General features: G+C 40.3%; 1 protein-coding gene across 1 annotated transcript in view; it reads right to left on the bottom strand.

Annotated features, from left to right (window-relative positions):
* Positions 1–17,075, bottom strand: part of brinp2 (bone morphogenetic protein/retinoic acid inducible neural-specific 2) — a 443,650-nt gene that overhangs the window by 136,263 nt on the left and 290,312 nt on the right. The window contains exon 4 of the mRNA XM_041803706.1: positions 14,630–14,811. Within this exon, the coding sequence (XP_041659640.1) occupies positions 14,630–14,811 (182 nt within the window). The remainder of the gene's footprint in view (positions 1–14,629; positions 14,812–17,075) is intronic.

The raw sequence follows: 17,075 nt of genomic DNA, 5'->3' as shown, positions 1-17,075 counted from the left end.
TTGACATTATGAACTGTAGATGATCAGGTGTAGGAATTCCACATTAAATGTCTCATTTTATGCAAAAATCACTTTTTCAGGCTTTGTTAACAAAAATATCTGCCCCTGGCCTGTCAGCAATTCCCCAAAGAATCAGCAAAAACCATTCACCCCTCTCTGTTTCTCCACCTGTGCTGGAATAAGCCCTTCTTATGGGGCAGCCCAGAGCAGCAGGAGGCTTGCTTTTCCACCACAACCATGCTACCTGTTTGAGGGTGCATCTAGAGCTGATGATGCAGTGTTTTTAGCCCTCCTCGATCTCACTACACTTTCTGGTCTAAATGACTTTACATTGTTTTAAAGCAAAAAATTACACCATGACAGCACTGCAAGCTGCTCTTTTTACATTCTCTCTTCACGTCTCTCTTTTCCTCTCTGTCTCTGTCCGTGATCAGTAAACAAACAATAGTTCACACTTATTATCAAAGGAGAGAATTTTCCTGCGTTTAAGATAAAGAACAGTCTACTTATTATTGATTTGCGGGTCTCTAAAGAGCAGAAAATGAACACAATCATATTTTTGGATTGGGCAGTGAGAACGACATGATTTACTAGTGCCAGTTGATAAATTAAAGACGGACTCCGTCATGGACGAAATGTTAGAAACATCTCCAGCATTTTATTTTTCTAAAAGTCTAGAATTTATTTGTGTATAAGAGGGGGAAAGGCTCAAACTTGTGTCATTAGTAGGTGCAGAAAAAAAGGTGTATTCCTGGATCTGCGCCTGGTCCTTCCTGATCTCCCTCGTCAGTGTGACAAGCCGTGTACATATCGGGCCGTAATATGCACAACAATCTCAAGTTTGTTCTTGTGTCATAAATATTTAAGTCATTCAGTGAATGGCTGACAATGCTATAACAGAGTTATGGACAGCTGGAGCAGAGGCAGGGATAAAACGTTTCTCCCCCCGTCCCCCTGTGGGGTTAAAATTGATCATGGAGAGGTTATCAGTAGCAGAGGGGGAAATCCCCCCAGCAAATCAGACCCTGCAAAGTGCGTCAAAGTCAGCACGGTGTGCTTGGAGAGGGGGCTGGCCTGCTATGGCCCTACTCATAAGCAGGGCCATTTGAGCGTGGCTCGGTGTGGCCAAACTGGTGATGGAAATGCAAATCAGCACGGCCTGGTTTGGCTCAGCATAGCAAAAAGCCGTAGTGGAAAAGCCCCATTAGATTTTCCCCTCATAATGTCATGTGGGGAGTTAGCCCCGCCCCCAGGGTTGGGAGAAAGTTCCACCCTCCTCTCCAGCTGAGAGGAGGATCAGGAGAGTCACATGCATTAAGCTGCATACATTTCCAGAGAGGGGCGGAGTCAGACAGCTCATTAACATTTAAAGGCACAGACACAGAAACAGCTCGTTCTGAGCAGAAACAGAGGATTTTTAAGAAATGCAAAAATCCAATACTGGAGTGTTGTTTCAGTAACAACTTCACAGGCATGTTTGGAAACCTCTGAGACCAATATAAACTTGTCTTAAAGGGTAAAATATGTCCCCTTTAAGAAACAGAAAGAGCCATGCACCATTGTTGACAGTGAATGACTGAGTCTTTCAGGAGTGTTTCAATTAACCTTCTGACCTGTGGAATGTTCCAGGTGTTTTTGAGCTTTCCACAACTTCCCCAGTCTCTCCTTTCCCATGTCCCAACTTTTTGGAATGCATTGAAGGCATCAGATTCGGGACATTTGTATATAACAGAATTCTATCATTTTGAACATTACATTTCTTTTTTGTGCTGAATTCAAGTGAATATAAGTTTGAAAGTATTTTCAGATGGCTGTGTTCTTTTTTAGTCACATTTTTGGGGTTTGCTCTGAGCTAACAGCGGTTATGTGGTTATGTGGTTATGTCCTGTGCTGAGCACAAGTTAAGCTTTAAAGTAGAACAAAAATGATCCAGGGGCTCATGTTCCCTGCTGGTTGTGAGCTAAATAAAACTTCATGAAGTTTTGGAAAAAGTCAGGATCAAAAACTTTAAAAACACGTGACATAAAAGTTAAAGGGTCTTACAATCAAGCTGCACTCTGCTAGAGGCTCACAAGGAGGGTAAGACATTGATTTTTTTCTCAGAGATGCTCCATGAATGTGTGGATTATCCTGAAAAGTTTAAAGGGTTGTAAGACTTTCAATCTCTTAACTGACCGAGGTTGATTTTCTCAATGAAACAAGACTGTTGATGCTTCCAGGAGCTTTCCAGGACAGTCTGACACAGTGGACTATTTCTAATAATCTCATGTCTATTTTTAAGTTTATTTATAAACATGTTTTTTTTGTCAGCAGAACTCTTAAAATGTTTGGTTTGTCGAGACTTTGAAAGCATCATAGTTGTGGTTCAGTGAATGCATCATGCTTTGTAACTCAAGAGAAGAACTTCGATGCTAATCCACCAGAGAGCTGCCACCCCCGTCTCTGCCTTTGTTGAAAACTCCCAAGGGCCCTTCCCTGAGTGGATCGTTCAACCTGGACCACTTTGTTTTTAATGTTTATTCAACAACGTGCATTATGCAAACACAGCAGAGGAAGGGAGTGTTTTCTTATAAGCCTAAAAGCTTTTTTGACATTGCCTTATCCAGTTATGTAATTATTCACATGTTCAACAGCAAGTTTCTGCACCAGGGCGCTCTGAAGCATGAGAGATCAGGAGCACAACAACGCTGCAGAGAGAGGCTGAAGCACTGAGGTCTGGACCATCTCAGCCTGACTGCTTCCAGCAGATGTCATCACCTGTGACTCCTTTTTTAATTTTTTCGTTGGCTGGTTTTACCAGAAGCTGCATCACCTGTTTGAAAGCCAAATTGCTCATAGAAGAGCCAGGCAGAACCATCAGCTTATAAAAAAGTACAATTTAAATTATATCTCTATCTCTGAGCCCTGAGCTACTCTATTGAACCTTTGTTTCTAACCTGGATGTTTTGTTTAAAAGAGCTCGTCAAACTAGAACCCTGTAGTGCACAGTCAAGCTCTTTATGAATGTGTGCTGCAGAAATGTCACTAGAATTTTAGAAAAGTTATGGGACTATAAAGACAAAGAAAAGCAAAAATAATCAGGAATTACAACTTGAAGAGATAAGTTTTTTGTTGCACAAACTTGTTCTTCAATCTCTCTTGAGAACCAAAAAATATTATAATTCTGAGAAAAACATTCTTCAGAATATTCATATTTTTACCCTAAAAAAGTCCTTCCTTCTTTGAATTTGAGTCATTGTTCAAAGCAGTTCCTGTCTGCAGAGAATCTGAAGGACACATCACGGCCTCTCTGTGTCTCTTTCTCTCTACTATGAGTCATTCAGGCTTTCCTCTGTAGTTTCAAAGTCTTCATTAGTTCCTATTTTTATTTCATTTTCAATTTGTGTGTTCGATTTCAGTTTAGTTTTTATTAGTTCTGACCGCTGTTCTCTCTTTTTTTTTTTTTTTTTAGTTTTTATTTTGCAAAAATGTTTCATTTTAGTTTAGTTTTCATTAGTTTTAGTTTTCTTTGGATACATGTCAGGGCTGAGTGATTGTCATACATTTTAAAAACATATTAAAACAGCCTACTCTCCACTTATCATTTTATTTATCTAAAGATGTTGGAATACAACTCCAGAAATTAAACTACCACTGTGTGAAGTCTTAACCAATCAGATCAGGCCATTTTACACTCCACAGACTTGTGTGAAGGTGCCAGTCAGTATGGTTGTGTCGAAGACTGAAACTAAGGATATTTGGTCTCCATTTTTATTCTATTTTAGTTAGTTTTGTAAGCACACTATACAGTTTTAGTTTTCATTTTTTGTTGAGGATTATTTTTCATGTATTTTTAGTTTTAGTTTTATAGTTTTATTTTTTTTTTTTAGTTTATAGTTTTTAGTTTGTTTGTTTGCCAGGCAACCAGAGCAGTTGGCAGCAAGAAAGATGCACTCTTAAGTTACAGTGTTTAACAAATTTATTAGACCACCCTAACCCTAACCAAAGTAAGGTTTATGCCACAGCTGCCCTAAATTAACAGCATTGGTAATTACCAAAATCATTTTTCATGTTTCTGCAATGGTTAATACACCAATATGTAGAAGCTCTTTAACCCAAATGGTATTTTTAATGCTAAAATAGAATTATTATTGTTATCCATGAATTTTCAAATTGACAGATTTACAAAAAAAAAAAAAGAAAAAATAGTAAAGCACATTAATATTTCTTGATTAATATGTCAAATTATAGTTATTTACTTGCATTCCTGAACAGAAAAATGAGTTTTAGTGCTTGAATGTTATGCTTGATTCATTTCTGACTTCTCAGAGAAGCCCAGTGAGCTGGCTCAAATTTGGGTCTAAAAAGGTGAATTCAGTTTGAAATTCCTCATTCCTGTTCAAAATGGTAAAACGTGGAGAGCTGACTGAGAATGAAAGAGTCCGCATTAAAGCACTTCATGATGCTGGATGGTCTCTGAGACAAATATGACAGGTGGTCTAATACATTTGTTAAGCACTGTATGTCTTGGATTTGTAGAGTTGTTTCACAATTTAGTTGACAACATATGTTGAAACCTATGAAAACAAAGACAAAGATGGATAGTCCAGGTCACAACTTGTCCACGAGAGTGTTTTGGAGTTGTTGGATTGTGTATTTGATGAGTTTGATGAGGGAAAGCCGGAATACCGTCTGCTTACATTGAGTTGGCACAGCAGGTCCAAACTCGGCAGCGGTGATCTAAAAATAGCTTGCACCGACAACTGAAGGTAACGAACCTATTACTAAGACTACAGGAATTATTAACTGCTTTATCATAGTTTTAGTCAACATTACAAATCTAATTTTGGGAGCCTCAGAGCAGAGAAGCCTCTAAGATCTCTGGTGCCAATTCTTGGGGGGGGTCCCAGACCCCAAGTTGGGAACCAATGGAGTAGATTATTATCCAGATTTACTCAGTCCTGCAGACCCCCTCGCATCGTCCATCCAGCTGAAGGGACACAAGAGTCTTGAGGAGTCTAATACTGAGATCAGAGGATAGCTTAGCCTATTTAACATAAGAAAGTCTTCATTGATGTGGCAGACAATAAACGTCTAACCTTATCTGCTTACAAGACATAAGCTGAGGCGTTAGAGAAAATAGCGTGGGACTGCTGATGTTGGTTCCTGACAGATGAAGCTATTCTTTTTCTTTAGCATCATATAAAGTCTGTTTCTCCCTCCTTCCAGAACCACAGTGCTCCCCTTGAACGTTGCATAGGCTACCTTTATCGTCAAACTAAAACCTTAATCTGAACTGGATCTGTGATTGAGATTCATCCACTTTGTTGCAGCAGATAAAGTTAATGTATTTCCCTCCACCTCCCACTGGCTGCTGCAGCGACACGCAGCTGAGAGGCGTTCATGGACACAGGTCAAGTACCTCCTACTCGGTGTCGCTTCCTCTCCCGTGATGAGTTGATCTGGCAGAACGCGGCCCGGCAGGTGGCTCGCATCGCAGAGATCCTCATTTAGCGAAAAACATGTAGAGGATGCTCTTCTCTGACTAGAAGTGGGAGTGTGTTTGTTGCGTGTGTAGTTTGAAGTGCATGTTTGTGTGTGGGCGGATGTGCAAAAATCACTGGCTGTTAGTGAAAGGACAGAACTATTTACCTGCCTGTCAGTCTTCAGGGAGAGGAGCTGCTTTATTCCTGTAATCATGGACCAGTCATCCTGTATGTGTGAACTTTTACTTTCAACAAACTCATAAAGGCTGATGTGTTTGTGCATAAGCCCCAAAGTAGCTCATTTTAGGCTCTGAATAGGACAAAATGTGTTCTGTTTCTTTCCTTAGTTAATATGCAAAAATATGCAGCTCCACGTTCCACAATCTAATTAGATCATTTTGTCATTAGAGGAAACTGTGGAGTGATGAAATGAAGGCTCAAGCGCTGATTCCTCTTGAGTTATTGTGATAAATGACATCATTCCCCTCAGATTTTAGAGTTAAGATTAAATTAGTTCAAACTCATAAAAGACCGCATTCCTCACAAATATTTCCTGTTGTTTTGAGTTAAGTCTTTTTATATTTTGTGAGATTTTGTGGGATTCTTCAGTCCTTTAGAGACCTGGAGGTAGATTAGAGCATCCTTGAAGGATTATCCTCTGCATCTAACCCTCTAAAATTGGATTAAATCTCAAGTAGTCTTGCTAAACGTGAATAAAATATGATTGGATATGAGCAATCAAAGCTCAAGATTGCAAGCTGTTCTGGGAGTAATGCAGCACTTCATCAGGAGAGGTTTTATCAAATATGACTGACACTAGCCTTGAAGTTTTTGAAAATAGGAGTAAAGAGCAACTTTAATGCCTGTAACTTCCATGTTTTTCTCCTCAGATGATGCTGGTCATTCTCTGAATGGGATTTAAGGAGGACATATTTTGCAGTGTTCTATGTTCAACCACCTTCGGGTACAGTGGGGCTCCCTGGTCTCTGGCACCTTTATTTTGGTGGTTGTGGGCTAGAAAGGTTGAGAACCACTGCAGTAGAGCAATAGAAATTTGAATTTGAAAATTTGCCTCGAAAGAAATTTTGTTGCAAAAAATTAGACCATATGGACTTACACAGCCAAAATGGTGAGCAGATAAAGATGGAAAATTTGCCCAAATGGACAAAAATGTCCCTGGTGATGCCGGAGGGTTAAAAAGGTAAAATATGCCCCCTCTGATGTGTTTCAGGTTGAATCTTTACAGGACGGATCTGCCGGATGTCAGGCGTAGAATCTGCATGAAATGCACAAGCTTTGCCAGGGCAGCATCTGCAGTGTTTGAGCTTATGATATTACATTGGGTCAACCTGAAGCAATGTCATGAAGCACGTTGACAGAGTATAGTGATGTCTGCTGTGCTGCAATGTTTCCCCAAGCTGCAGAAAAATCCTCAACCCAAAGAGAGGATTGATTGTAGACACAGTTTGAGCCACCAGGGTCCTTTTTTACTGCAATAACAGAACAAATGAGTCACCTCTGTTATATGATAGAGGTTATTGTTATTTAACACTGGATAACATTGAGAAAGAAGTATCACTTTTCCACACTTTTCAGGTTGTAAGAGCATGATCTCAATACATTTCTCAAATATTTTAATTTTGATTTGGACAAAGTTCTGCAGGCTTGTGGGTGCACTGAAGACAACAGACAACCTTCTGAACAACTTATTCTAGCTAAACTGAAAATGTACTTTTCTCTATTTCAGACTCGGTTGGGATAAAATGTTTGCACCTGAAGGCAGCAGCATCTGATTTGTAATTTCCGTCGGTTTCCTCTCACAGTCTCTTGAGCTCGGCTGTGATAACTCTGTTTCTTTCTTCGTTGGCATGCGATACCTCTGGGGCAGCTCCACTTCCCTGCCTTATGCTACGCTGTTGCATGTGGCTCTTTTTCGTTTTAAAGTTACTTTTACTAAAGCTTTACACGTCAACTCTCTGCTCTGAATGGATGAGGTGGGCGGACGAGATGACTTTCTGCTCTTTTAAAGAGTTTGAGAGAGTCATTGGTGCATCCTTGCTGCTGACAGCTGCTGTTATTCACATTGAGAGTGCCTGTTGTGGAGATCTCCTGATGCATTCCTAAACTAGGCGTCCTTTTTCCTCCACTTGTTGACAGAAACAAGTTTTCTTCAGTTCAAAGAAACCTGAAACTACCTTAAAATTTCAGGAACATGCACCATGTGCTTTCTGTTGAACTTTAATAAACAGTTTAAGCTGCCTGCAGGAGCCACCTCGAGCTTTCAAGAAACGTGCTTTACTTCATTTTATTGTAATTCGTGTAGGAAAAGCCAGAAACAACTGCATGTACCACAGCTTTGAGTTAATAAAGCCTGCACCTTACTGTGCTGTGAGAAAACACACAACTCCAGGAGTTTGGTCACATGGGTCACTGCCTTACTTCACTGTGGATAATGAGGTTCATATTCCCTGCAGCTTTTAATGAAAGTTCTCATATCAAATGTTTTGTAGTGCATTAACAGTGTTTATCTAGGGTCCTTTTGGAGTATCCAGCTGAAAACGCCAGGACTTTTCCTCAAACAGGTCCTCATTATCTGCTCTACTGTTATCACCTTTGGACCTGAACTCTGCTTTGGTCCAGTTGAGTTTTCCAGCTAACACCTCCCAGCTGAAGCCATCTGCACCAGTAGTTCTCAACCTTTTCAGCCCATGACCCCCAAAATAAAGGTGCCAGAGACCGGGACCCCCACTGTACCTGAGGGTGGTTGAACAGTCATGCACAATCAAGAATAGTCACGTGCACAAAGGCTGTCCATTAGGAAGGATAAAGGGGAGGTTTCTGGGACCATGGAGGTCAGCAAAACCATGGTCCATTGTGTAGTTAAGCTGTGAAAACCATATTTTATATTTGACCTGAATAATAACCACTCTTATTAAAGCAACACATATTTTTATTCATTCATTTTGCCTTCTTTAAATGAAAATAACTTTTGTCAAAACATAATTAAAATGGCTAAAATTGGTAGAAAAAGTGGTGAGATTAGATTTTTAAAGAGCATACATGTGTTAAAAGTGGCAAAAAAATGGTGGAAAGTCGGTGGAATTGGATTAAAAAGTGCTATTAAATAGCAGAATTTGGTTAACTGTGGTTAAAATGGGCAAAAAGGGGTGTAAAAGTGGTTGATAGAGGCAATGATGGGTCAACAGAGGCAACAACGGGCAGAAAGTGGCAAAAATCGGTTTAGAGGAGGCAAAACTAGACAGGAAAAAGTGATGGAAAGGTTTAAAATTAACAAAAATGGGTTTTAAGAGGCAAAAATGTGCTAAAACTGGTGCTAAAAAGTGATGAGAAAGGGTTAACATTTGGTTGAATTGGTGTAAAGTGGCAACAGTGTCATTTTAAAAATATTCCTAGTTTTTCAAGGCATTTGGTGACCCCCTCTCAGTGTCTCTCAGGGGGTCCTGACCCCAGGGTTGAGAACCACTGATCTACAGGCCTCTGTTTCACTGTAAAAATTAGAACAGGACAAACAGAACATATTGAGGTATTGCTACCCTGATGAAGGTCTACTCTAGGGTGTTTGAAAGAAACATGTAGTACCAGAAAATACACCATTTCTCCAAGAAATTGTTGCAATTACAAATGTTTTGGTATGTTTATTTCCTTTATTTGCACTGGAACAACACAAGAAAGCAGAAGAAAAAAGCCAAAATTGACATAATTTTACTCAAAACTCAAAAATTGGCCGGACAAAATTGTTCAATCATTTTATTTCAAGCATGTGATGCTCATTTAAACTCTTTTATTTATAAATTATTTCATGGCCGGGATCTCAAGGCACAGCTGGGGGAGGAGGGTTTCTAGTTCAGGGAACTCCAGATTTCATCTCTGCTGTTTGCAGATGATGTGGTTCTGTTGGCTTCCTCAGCTGGGGACCTCTAGCAGGCACTGGGTCAGTTTGTGTGTCTGGTATGAGAATGAGCACCTAATAGTCTGAGGCGATGGCCGTCTGTGGGAAAATGGTGGATTGCTCCCTTGAGTCAGTCTTTGCCCCGAGTTAAGGGCTTCAAGTATCTTCAGGTCTCGTTTGCAAATGAGGGCAAAATGGATTGTTAGGTCAACAGCCGGATGGGTGCAGTGTCAGCAGTTTTGCAGGCGCTGTAATACAGTGGTTCTCAACCTTGGGGTCGGGACCCTCCTGGGGATCGCGAGACGCTGTGAGGGGGTCACCAGATGCCTTAAAAACCTAATAATATTTTTTAAATAACATTGTTGCCACTTTACACCAATTGCACCCAATGTTAACCCTTTTTCATCTCTTTTAAACACCAATTTTAGCAAATTTTTGCCACCTAAAACACATTTTTGTCAATTTTAAACACTTTCCACCACTTTTTTTCTGCCTGTTGTTGCCTCTTCTAAACCAATTCTTGCCACTTTCTGCCTGTTGTTGACTCTGTTGACCCATCATTGCCTCTATCAACCACTTTTTGCACCCATTTTGCCCATTCTAACCACAGTTAACTCATTTTTGCCAGTTTATATACAATTTTCATCCCATTTCACATAATTTCCACCAATTATTTGCACTTTAAAGCCATTTTAATCCCACAATACCACTTTTTGTGCCTGTTGTTGCCACTTCAACTTATTTTTGGTTATTTTTTGCCACTTTTAATGCATTTATGCTCTTTAAAAATCCAATTTCACCACCTTTTCTACCTAAGACATTTTAGTTATGCTTCTAACAAAAGTTATCTTTATTTCAAGATGGCAAAATTAATGAATAAAGATATTTGTTTCTTTAATAAGAGAGGTTATTATTCAGGTCAAACATAAAATATGGTTTTCACAGCTTAACTTCATAATGGACCATGGTTTTGCTGACCTCCATGGTCCTCCAGTTTGGCTGGGTCCCAGAAACCTCCCCCTTTATCCCCCCTTATGGACGGCCTTGTCTGCACATGACTATTCTTGAATGTTCCTGGTTGTTCAACCACCCTCAGGAACAGCGGGGGTCCCCGGTCTCTCGCACCTTTATTTTGGGGGTCAGGGGTGAAAAGGTCGAGAACCACTGCTGTAACATACTGTTATGTTGAAGAGGGAGCTGAGCTTTCTGATCACAGGTAGATCTATGTTCATGATCTCTGTATAATGGCTGAAAGAATGAGATTGCAGGTTCAAGCGGAGAGGTTCCTCAGGAGGGTATCTGGGCCCAGCTTTAGAGATAGGTTTAGCTCAGGTACCCAGAGAGATCTAGAAGCAGAGCTGCTGTTCCTTCACATTGAGAAGAGCTAGTTGAGGTGGTTCAGGGATCTGACTGGATGCCTCCTGGTCAGTGTTAATTTTGGCAGCTATTTTTAGTTTTAGTCTAGTTTTAGTCCATAAAAAGTCCTCACATTTTAGTGTTTACTTTTAGTCCAAGCCTTTAATCTATTGCCTATTACCTGGGGTCCCTGCTTTCTACAGCTGAGTGACAGATTATCTACAGTGGAGAAACTTTACGGATTTTGAATGTATTCACACCTGTGGCTCGTTTGCTTTGTCCCAATTCAGGGGCAAACACTATACATTTGTTTCAGTTGTCACGACTCATTTCGCTCAGATAGATCTGTTGTTCTTCCGCCTTCTCTTCTTCTGCCGCTGCTGATTCTTCTACTCCTTCTTCTTCTGTTGTTTTAACTGAACGGTTGGCAACCAGGCGCATTACTGCCCCCACGACTACAGTGTGTACTCTGGTTATGAGTCAGTTGTGCCGGTTTCTGAGGTGTTTTCCGTTCTCACTGCAAAGGAACTGCTACAGGGCGAGCCGAGACCACCCTATTTTGGTGATTTCAACCCGCTTGTTTTGTCCTGCATCCGAGTGTGATTGCTGCGTTCACATATGTCCAAACGAGCCGGACTTTGCGGGGTTGCCCACTGTTTCAGAACAACTGCCCCAAACGAGCCAGGTGTGAATACACCCTTAGTCTAGTTTTAGTCATGGAAAAAAGGCTGTCAAAAAACATTTTTCGTCATAGTTTTAGTCTACAAAATTAACACTGTCCTGGTTGCCTTCCTGTGGAGGTCTTCCAGGCACGTCCAAAAGGGAGAAGACCCCAGGGCAGACCCAGAACTCACTGAGGATTATATATCCCATCTGGCCTGGGAGCGCCTCTGAATCCCTCTGGAGGAACTGGAAGTCTTGCTAGGGAGGAGGATGTCTGGGCTGACTTACTTGCAACCTGACCTTGGATAAGTGGAAGAAGATAGATGGATTAAAAAAAAAATGTTTGTTTATGACTTGATAAGACCTGAACACAGTAGTCAGTTTATTTTGGGTATTCCTGACTACTTTCACCCAGTCTTGTCCTTTCCATGGCCTCTAAAAGTTCATTGTTAGCATTCTTGCTATCATATTAAACTGATTGTTTTTGTGTGAAAAGCTTGTCATTACATGTCGAGACAATCTACGAGTTTGTAGCCTCCACTGCAGGTTGTCTCAAGGCTCAGATCCCCGTCAGCTTCAATATTCTGAAAATGTTGTGAACATTTTTATTTCAGTCATTAAAATTCATGCCCTGGCACTAATCAAACTTTTCAGTCTAGGTGAAAGCAATTTGTGCAGAGTCCAGGAGGGCTTTGTGTTTTCTTTTTCTCATGCACACAACTATTCAAGGCTTAGTGGGAGGGAAAGAAAACCATATCTAAGCAATCAAGAGCTCCGCGGTTGCTTCCAAAGTGTCTCTTGGCAACAGAAATGGTCAGTGTCACCTCTGCATGCTGTTAGCATGCCTTCTGCAACACGTCTATTGTAAATGAAGCACTCTATTCAAGGTACAGAGAAAGTTGACACTTAGCAGTTACTCATTTCACTGAGATCTGCTATTTAAGTTGAGGCTTGAAAGCACTGTCCGCCCACCCACACACCTGCTGTCACTGCATGGAAGCCAACAGATCGGCTCCTATGTGGGGGAAAAAAAGTGCTGCTTGGTTAAGCTTTGCTTTCAGTCGTCAAATGGGAGAAGAAAAAGGATTTAAACAAGGTAAAGCCAGGCAGAGGAGGTAATAGGATTTACTTTTTCAAAGCTCTTTGAGTGGGTTCCAACAAAAACTGTTCCTCTTTGCAATTAATGATGAAAGAGCTGGTAGGAACCGATTGGTACATTTTTATTTATGCACACACTAAACACTTGAGTTGGTTGACTGTCATTCATCCCCATAACCCACAAAGAAAAAGTTAGATAAAAGGTGTTAAACCACTTCAAACTGTAGAGCCAGAGCAGCTTCACTCCTAAATCAAACTGCTCTTCAGACAAAATGATAATAGCTGTGTGTTTTTACTCTCCTGTACACTTACAGCAGAGCACACATGTGTGGATAACCCGGTCCAGATGGCTTACAGTAGCGTACAGTATGCATAAATAGACCTCTCCCTCTGGGACTTTAAAGGAACTTGACATTTGCCATGCTTTAGAGCCTCTGTGGGCTACAGTCCATACACTCTTCTTCTAACACAGTCCTGCCTTTTTAAAATATGTCCTTGTAAATCTCCCTCTCTCGTCTCTCTGCTAGCCTTCAAGGAACGATGCACCTTGAAAATAATCATTTCAAAAGACTGTCTGGGTACATAGCCTAAGAGAAAATAGGACTATTTGTTAGCGATGTAGCACTGTGCAATACAGAGTACTCAACTCTGCTCAACCAAAGAGCCAGGTTTTTAAGAGAATCCAAGAGCCACAATCTAAAAGGTGAAAGGTGGCGAAAATGGGTTAAAGTGGCAATGAAAATTAGTGAAACGTGGCAAAAAAGGGTCAAAAAGCAACAAAAAATTAGGGGAAAAGGGGCAAATAGGCATACAATGGAGAAAACAGTGTGAAAAGTGGCAAAAATGGGTGCAAAGTCACAAAAAAATGAGTCAGAGGTGGTCAAAAACCTGTAAAAAGGAGTGAAGAGTGACAAAACTGGGCAAAAAAGCTGGAAAAGGTAGGAACAATTGGGAAAATTGGCATTTTATAGCAAAAGACAGCTTAAATGGGTGAAAAATTGCAAAGAAGCAGGACAAAAGTGGCTAAAACTAATGAAAAATGGCAAAATCGGGATAAAGTGGCAATGAAAAGTAGTGAAAGGTGGCAAAAGGGGTCAAAAAGCTGCAAAAAAGTGGCAAAAAATTTAGGGGAAAAGAGGCAAATCGGCATAGAATGGAGAAAACAGTGTGAAAGGTGGCAAAAACGGGTGCAAAGTCACAAAAAAGTAAGTTACACATGGTCAAAAGGCTGCAAAAAGGAGTGAAAAATGGGGAAATTTGGCTTTTTAATGGCAAAGGGCAGCCTAAGTGGGCAAAAATTTCAAAGAAGCTGGAGAAAAGTGGCTAAAACTAATAAAAAATGGCAAAAAAGGGATAAAAGTGGCAATGAAATAAGTGAAAAGTAGCAAAAAGGGTCAAAAAGCTGCAAAAAATAGGGGTGAAGGGGCAAATAGGCATTCAAGGGAGAAAACTGTGTGAAAAGTGGCAAAAATAGGTGCAAAGTCACAAAAAAGTAAGTTACAGGTGGTCGAAAAGCTGCAAAAAGGAGTGAAAAGTGTCTAAAATGGGCAAAAAAGCTGGAAAAAAGTTGGGAAAAATTGGGAAAATTGGCTTTTATAGCAAAAGATGGCTTAAATGAGTGAAAAATAGCAAAGAAGCAGAATAAAAGTGGTTAAAATTAATGAAAAATGGCAAAAATGGGATAAAAGTGGCAATAAAATGAGTGAAAGGTGGCAAAAAGGGTCAAAAGCTGCAAAAAAGTGGCAAAAAATTAGGGGAAAGGGGGAAATTAGGCATACAATGGAGAAAACTAGGTGAAAAGGAGCAAAAAATTGAGTTAAAGGTGGTCAAAAAGCTGCAAAAAGTTGGGAAAATTTGGAAAAATTTGCATTTTATGGCAAAAGGCAGCTTGAATCAGCAAAAAATTGCAAAGAAGCTGGAGAAAAGTGGCTTAAACTTAGGAAAAATGGCAAAATCGGGATAAAGTGGCAGTAACGGTCAAAAAAGCTGCTACAAGAGGTGGTAAAAATGGGCTAAAAACAGCAGAAATTGATTAATAGTGGCAAAAAAAGTAAAAAGAAAAAAGAAAAAAAAAGGGCACTTTGTCGTGTCCCTTGTTTTTAGTGTCGGTCAGCAACTGCATGCACGTGTGACATACCTTGATTGCAGAGGTGGCGATCTGGAGGTGGTGCAGTCGCCTTAAGGTGCTCTCTCGATCTGTGAAGTAGGAAGCTGCCAGCTGATGGAGCAGCTCCAGGGACACCACTGAGCTGTTACTGTTCCCCTCTGACTTCTTATTCAGCTTCTGTTTGTCCAGGAAGATGGTCAAAGACTCCTCTCCTGTGGATGAGAGAGCAATCAGGACATGCAGAGAACATCTGAGCTGGTTGAGTTCTTGACTGTTTTAAAGTGTTTTGAAAAGAAGATATGTCTTTCTGTCTTTATGGATGAAAGCATTTTCCATTAAATCCTCTTTTTAGTGGTTACATTCCTTTAGGGTCATTCCTATTAAAATACCATCATGTCAGCCGGCTGATGTTTTCGATGGAATTCTGTCTCTGTTCTGACATTTCTCTGGCAGACCTTCACTGTGGTTTTGTGGTTTAAAATGCAGTCAGAAAGTATTTGCTCTTGCTTTGTTTCCTTTCATCAGGCAATTACTGAAAGATTAACGTTGAATTCCTTTATAAAAAATGACATCTCACTGTGTCCTCATATTCCTTTGCACCACCGCTGTCACTTATTAAAATGGCAAGGAAATGCTTGTGGTACGCCATTTTTAAAAAATTTTCAGAATAATACTTTATGAGAAGATCATTAAGTGCCAAAGTTCTCTTACTTTCAGAAACCTTCTTTTTCCCTCAAGTACCATTAGGCTTCATGTCACATCCACTCATTTATGCACTGATGGCAGGAGATGCTAAAAGGGCCAATCAGTGTGAACTAGACACCGCTGACCAGGTCCTGAACAGCACTCTCGGGTTCAGTGTCTCGCCAAAGGACGCTTCAGTGTGTCGAATGTAGTGGCTGGAAAACTTTTCAATGAAGGAAAGCCCTAAACCTAAACCACTACTAAACTAATCCTTTCAGAGGAGGAAACCAAAACACACCAACCCACCAAGAGCAGACTGACCCAAGAGAATGAAAGAAGAATGCACACAACATCTGGACCATTTCAAAATACAACATAATGCAGGTCATCAGACAATAATAGGGTCACAGAGGTAACACAACATGATAAATGAGAGTTAACATTTAAGGTGGAAAATCACAGGATTCTAAAAACCTTAGATATACCTGGGTGCATTCATTGCATTCTGTTGATGTGATTGGCATGAAACTGCACAAAGATATGTAGTTTTACTCATTTTTTAACTTATCAAGCCAAATCAATACAGTGACCTGTTTGGTATTGTGCATAGGAAAAATACTCACATATACATCCCTTGGGGACAAAACTTGTCCATTTAAACCCATTATAATTGCTTATTTTGATTGCAAATCTGCAATAGCATGTAGAACTGTTACCACTGTTATCTGTGACGCAATTTTGAATGGGGCCCTTAGACTTGCAATTTTTACTCTTTACCACTAGATGGCGCCATCACCCATTTTGGACCAAGCATGTCACTGTAGGGCACTTAAAAGACACACTTAGAGTGGGCTATTTTATAGCTCTGTGAAATAAAGGCATAAAGAAATTAAATTAAAAATGTCTGTAGGTTTTGATATGAATATGAACTTGGGTTTTACATGTTAATGGCACCATTACCCTTTTTGGGCCAAGCATGCATCCGTAGGGCACTTAAAAGACACACTTACAGTAGGATTTTTTTTTATATAGCTCTGTGAAATAAAGGCATAAAGAAATGATATAAAAAATGTCTGTAGGTGTTGAAATGAATATGAAATTGGGTTTTGCATGCTAGATATGAGAAATTGCATCTTTGAAGCGCCACTCCAACGTGCTTCGTTGGGGATACACTGCAGGTCTCTGTTCAGTGCCGGCGTTGCCAAATCGCATCAATACCCACTGATCAGGAATCTCCAAACAGGAAGTCAAAAGTTTAGAGTATCAGGTATTTCAAACGATGTCATGATTAGAACTAGAGGTGATTACAAAAAACAAAAAACAAAAAAACAAATAAACCAATTTAAAAAACAAAAACAAACTAGAAAAGCACTCAGAGAGCACAGACCTCCGCCATTAGCCCTTTGTCCTATTAGTGAAGAATCCTTGAAAAACATTCCTGGATCCAGACAGTGGTCCGATTCACTCCCAAAATCTAATTCACTGATTACTCCCTCCACAGTGGGGTGGAGACACGGTGAAGCAAAGCGTTGGCTTCACTACGTGTGGACTGTCATGGTGGAAGCACCCATGGTCTCACCAGATGACTGGAAGTCATGGCAGAGGGTGAATATTCCTCTATTCCTCCCAGCATTGTGAGTATTCTCACTACAAATCGCTTTCTCTCTGTTACACTCTGACTTGTCTCCTCGACTGGGCATGCATCTTTCAAACTCTATAAACTCCAAAACTTGAAAAGAAACACACCCAAAAATGCTGGTGGGATTGAAGTTACTCATGTCTGCCATCTCCT

Source organism: Cheilinus undulatus, linkage group 13, assembly GCF_018320785.1.
Source record: "Cheilinus undulatus linkage group 13, ASM1832078v1, whole genome shotgun sequence".
NCBI classification, from domain to species: domain Eukaryota; kingdom Metazoa; phylum Chordata; class Actinopteri; order Labriformes; family Labridae; genus Cheilinus; species Cheilinus undulatus.
This window is presented reverse-complemented; position numbering and strand designations above follow the sequence as displayed.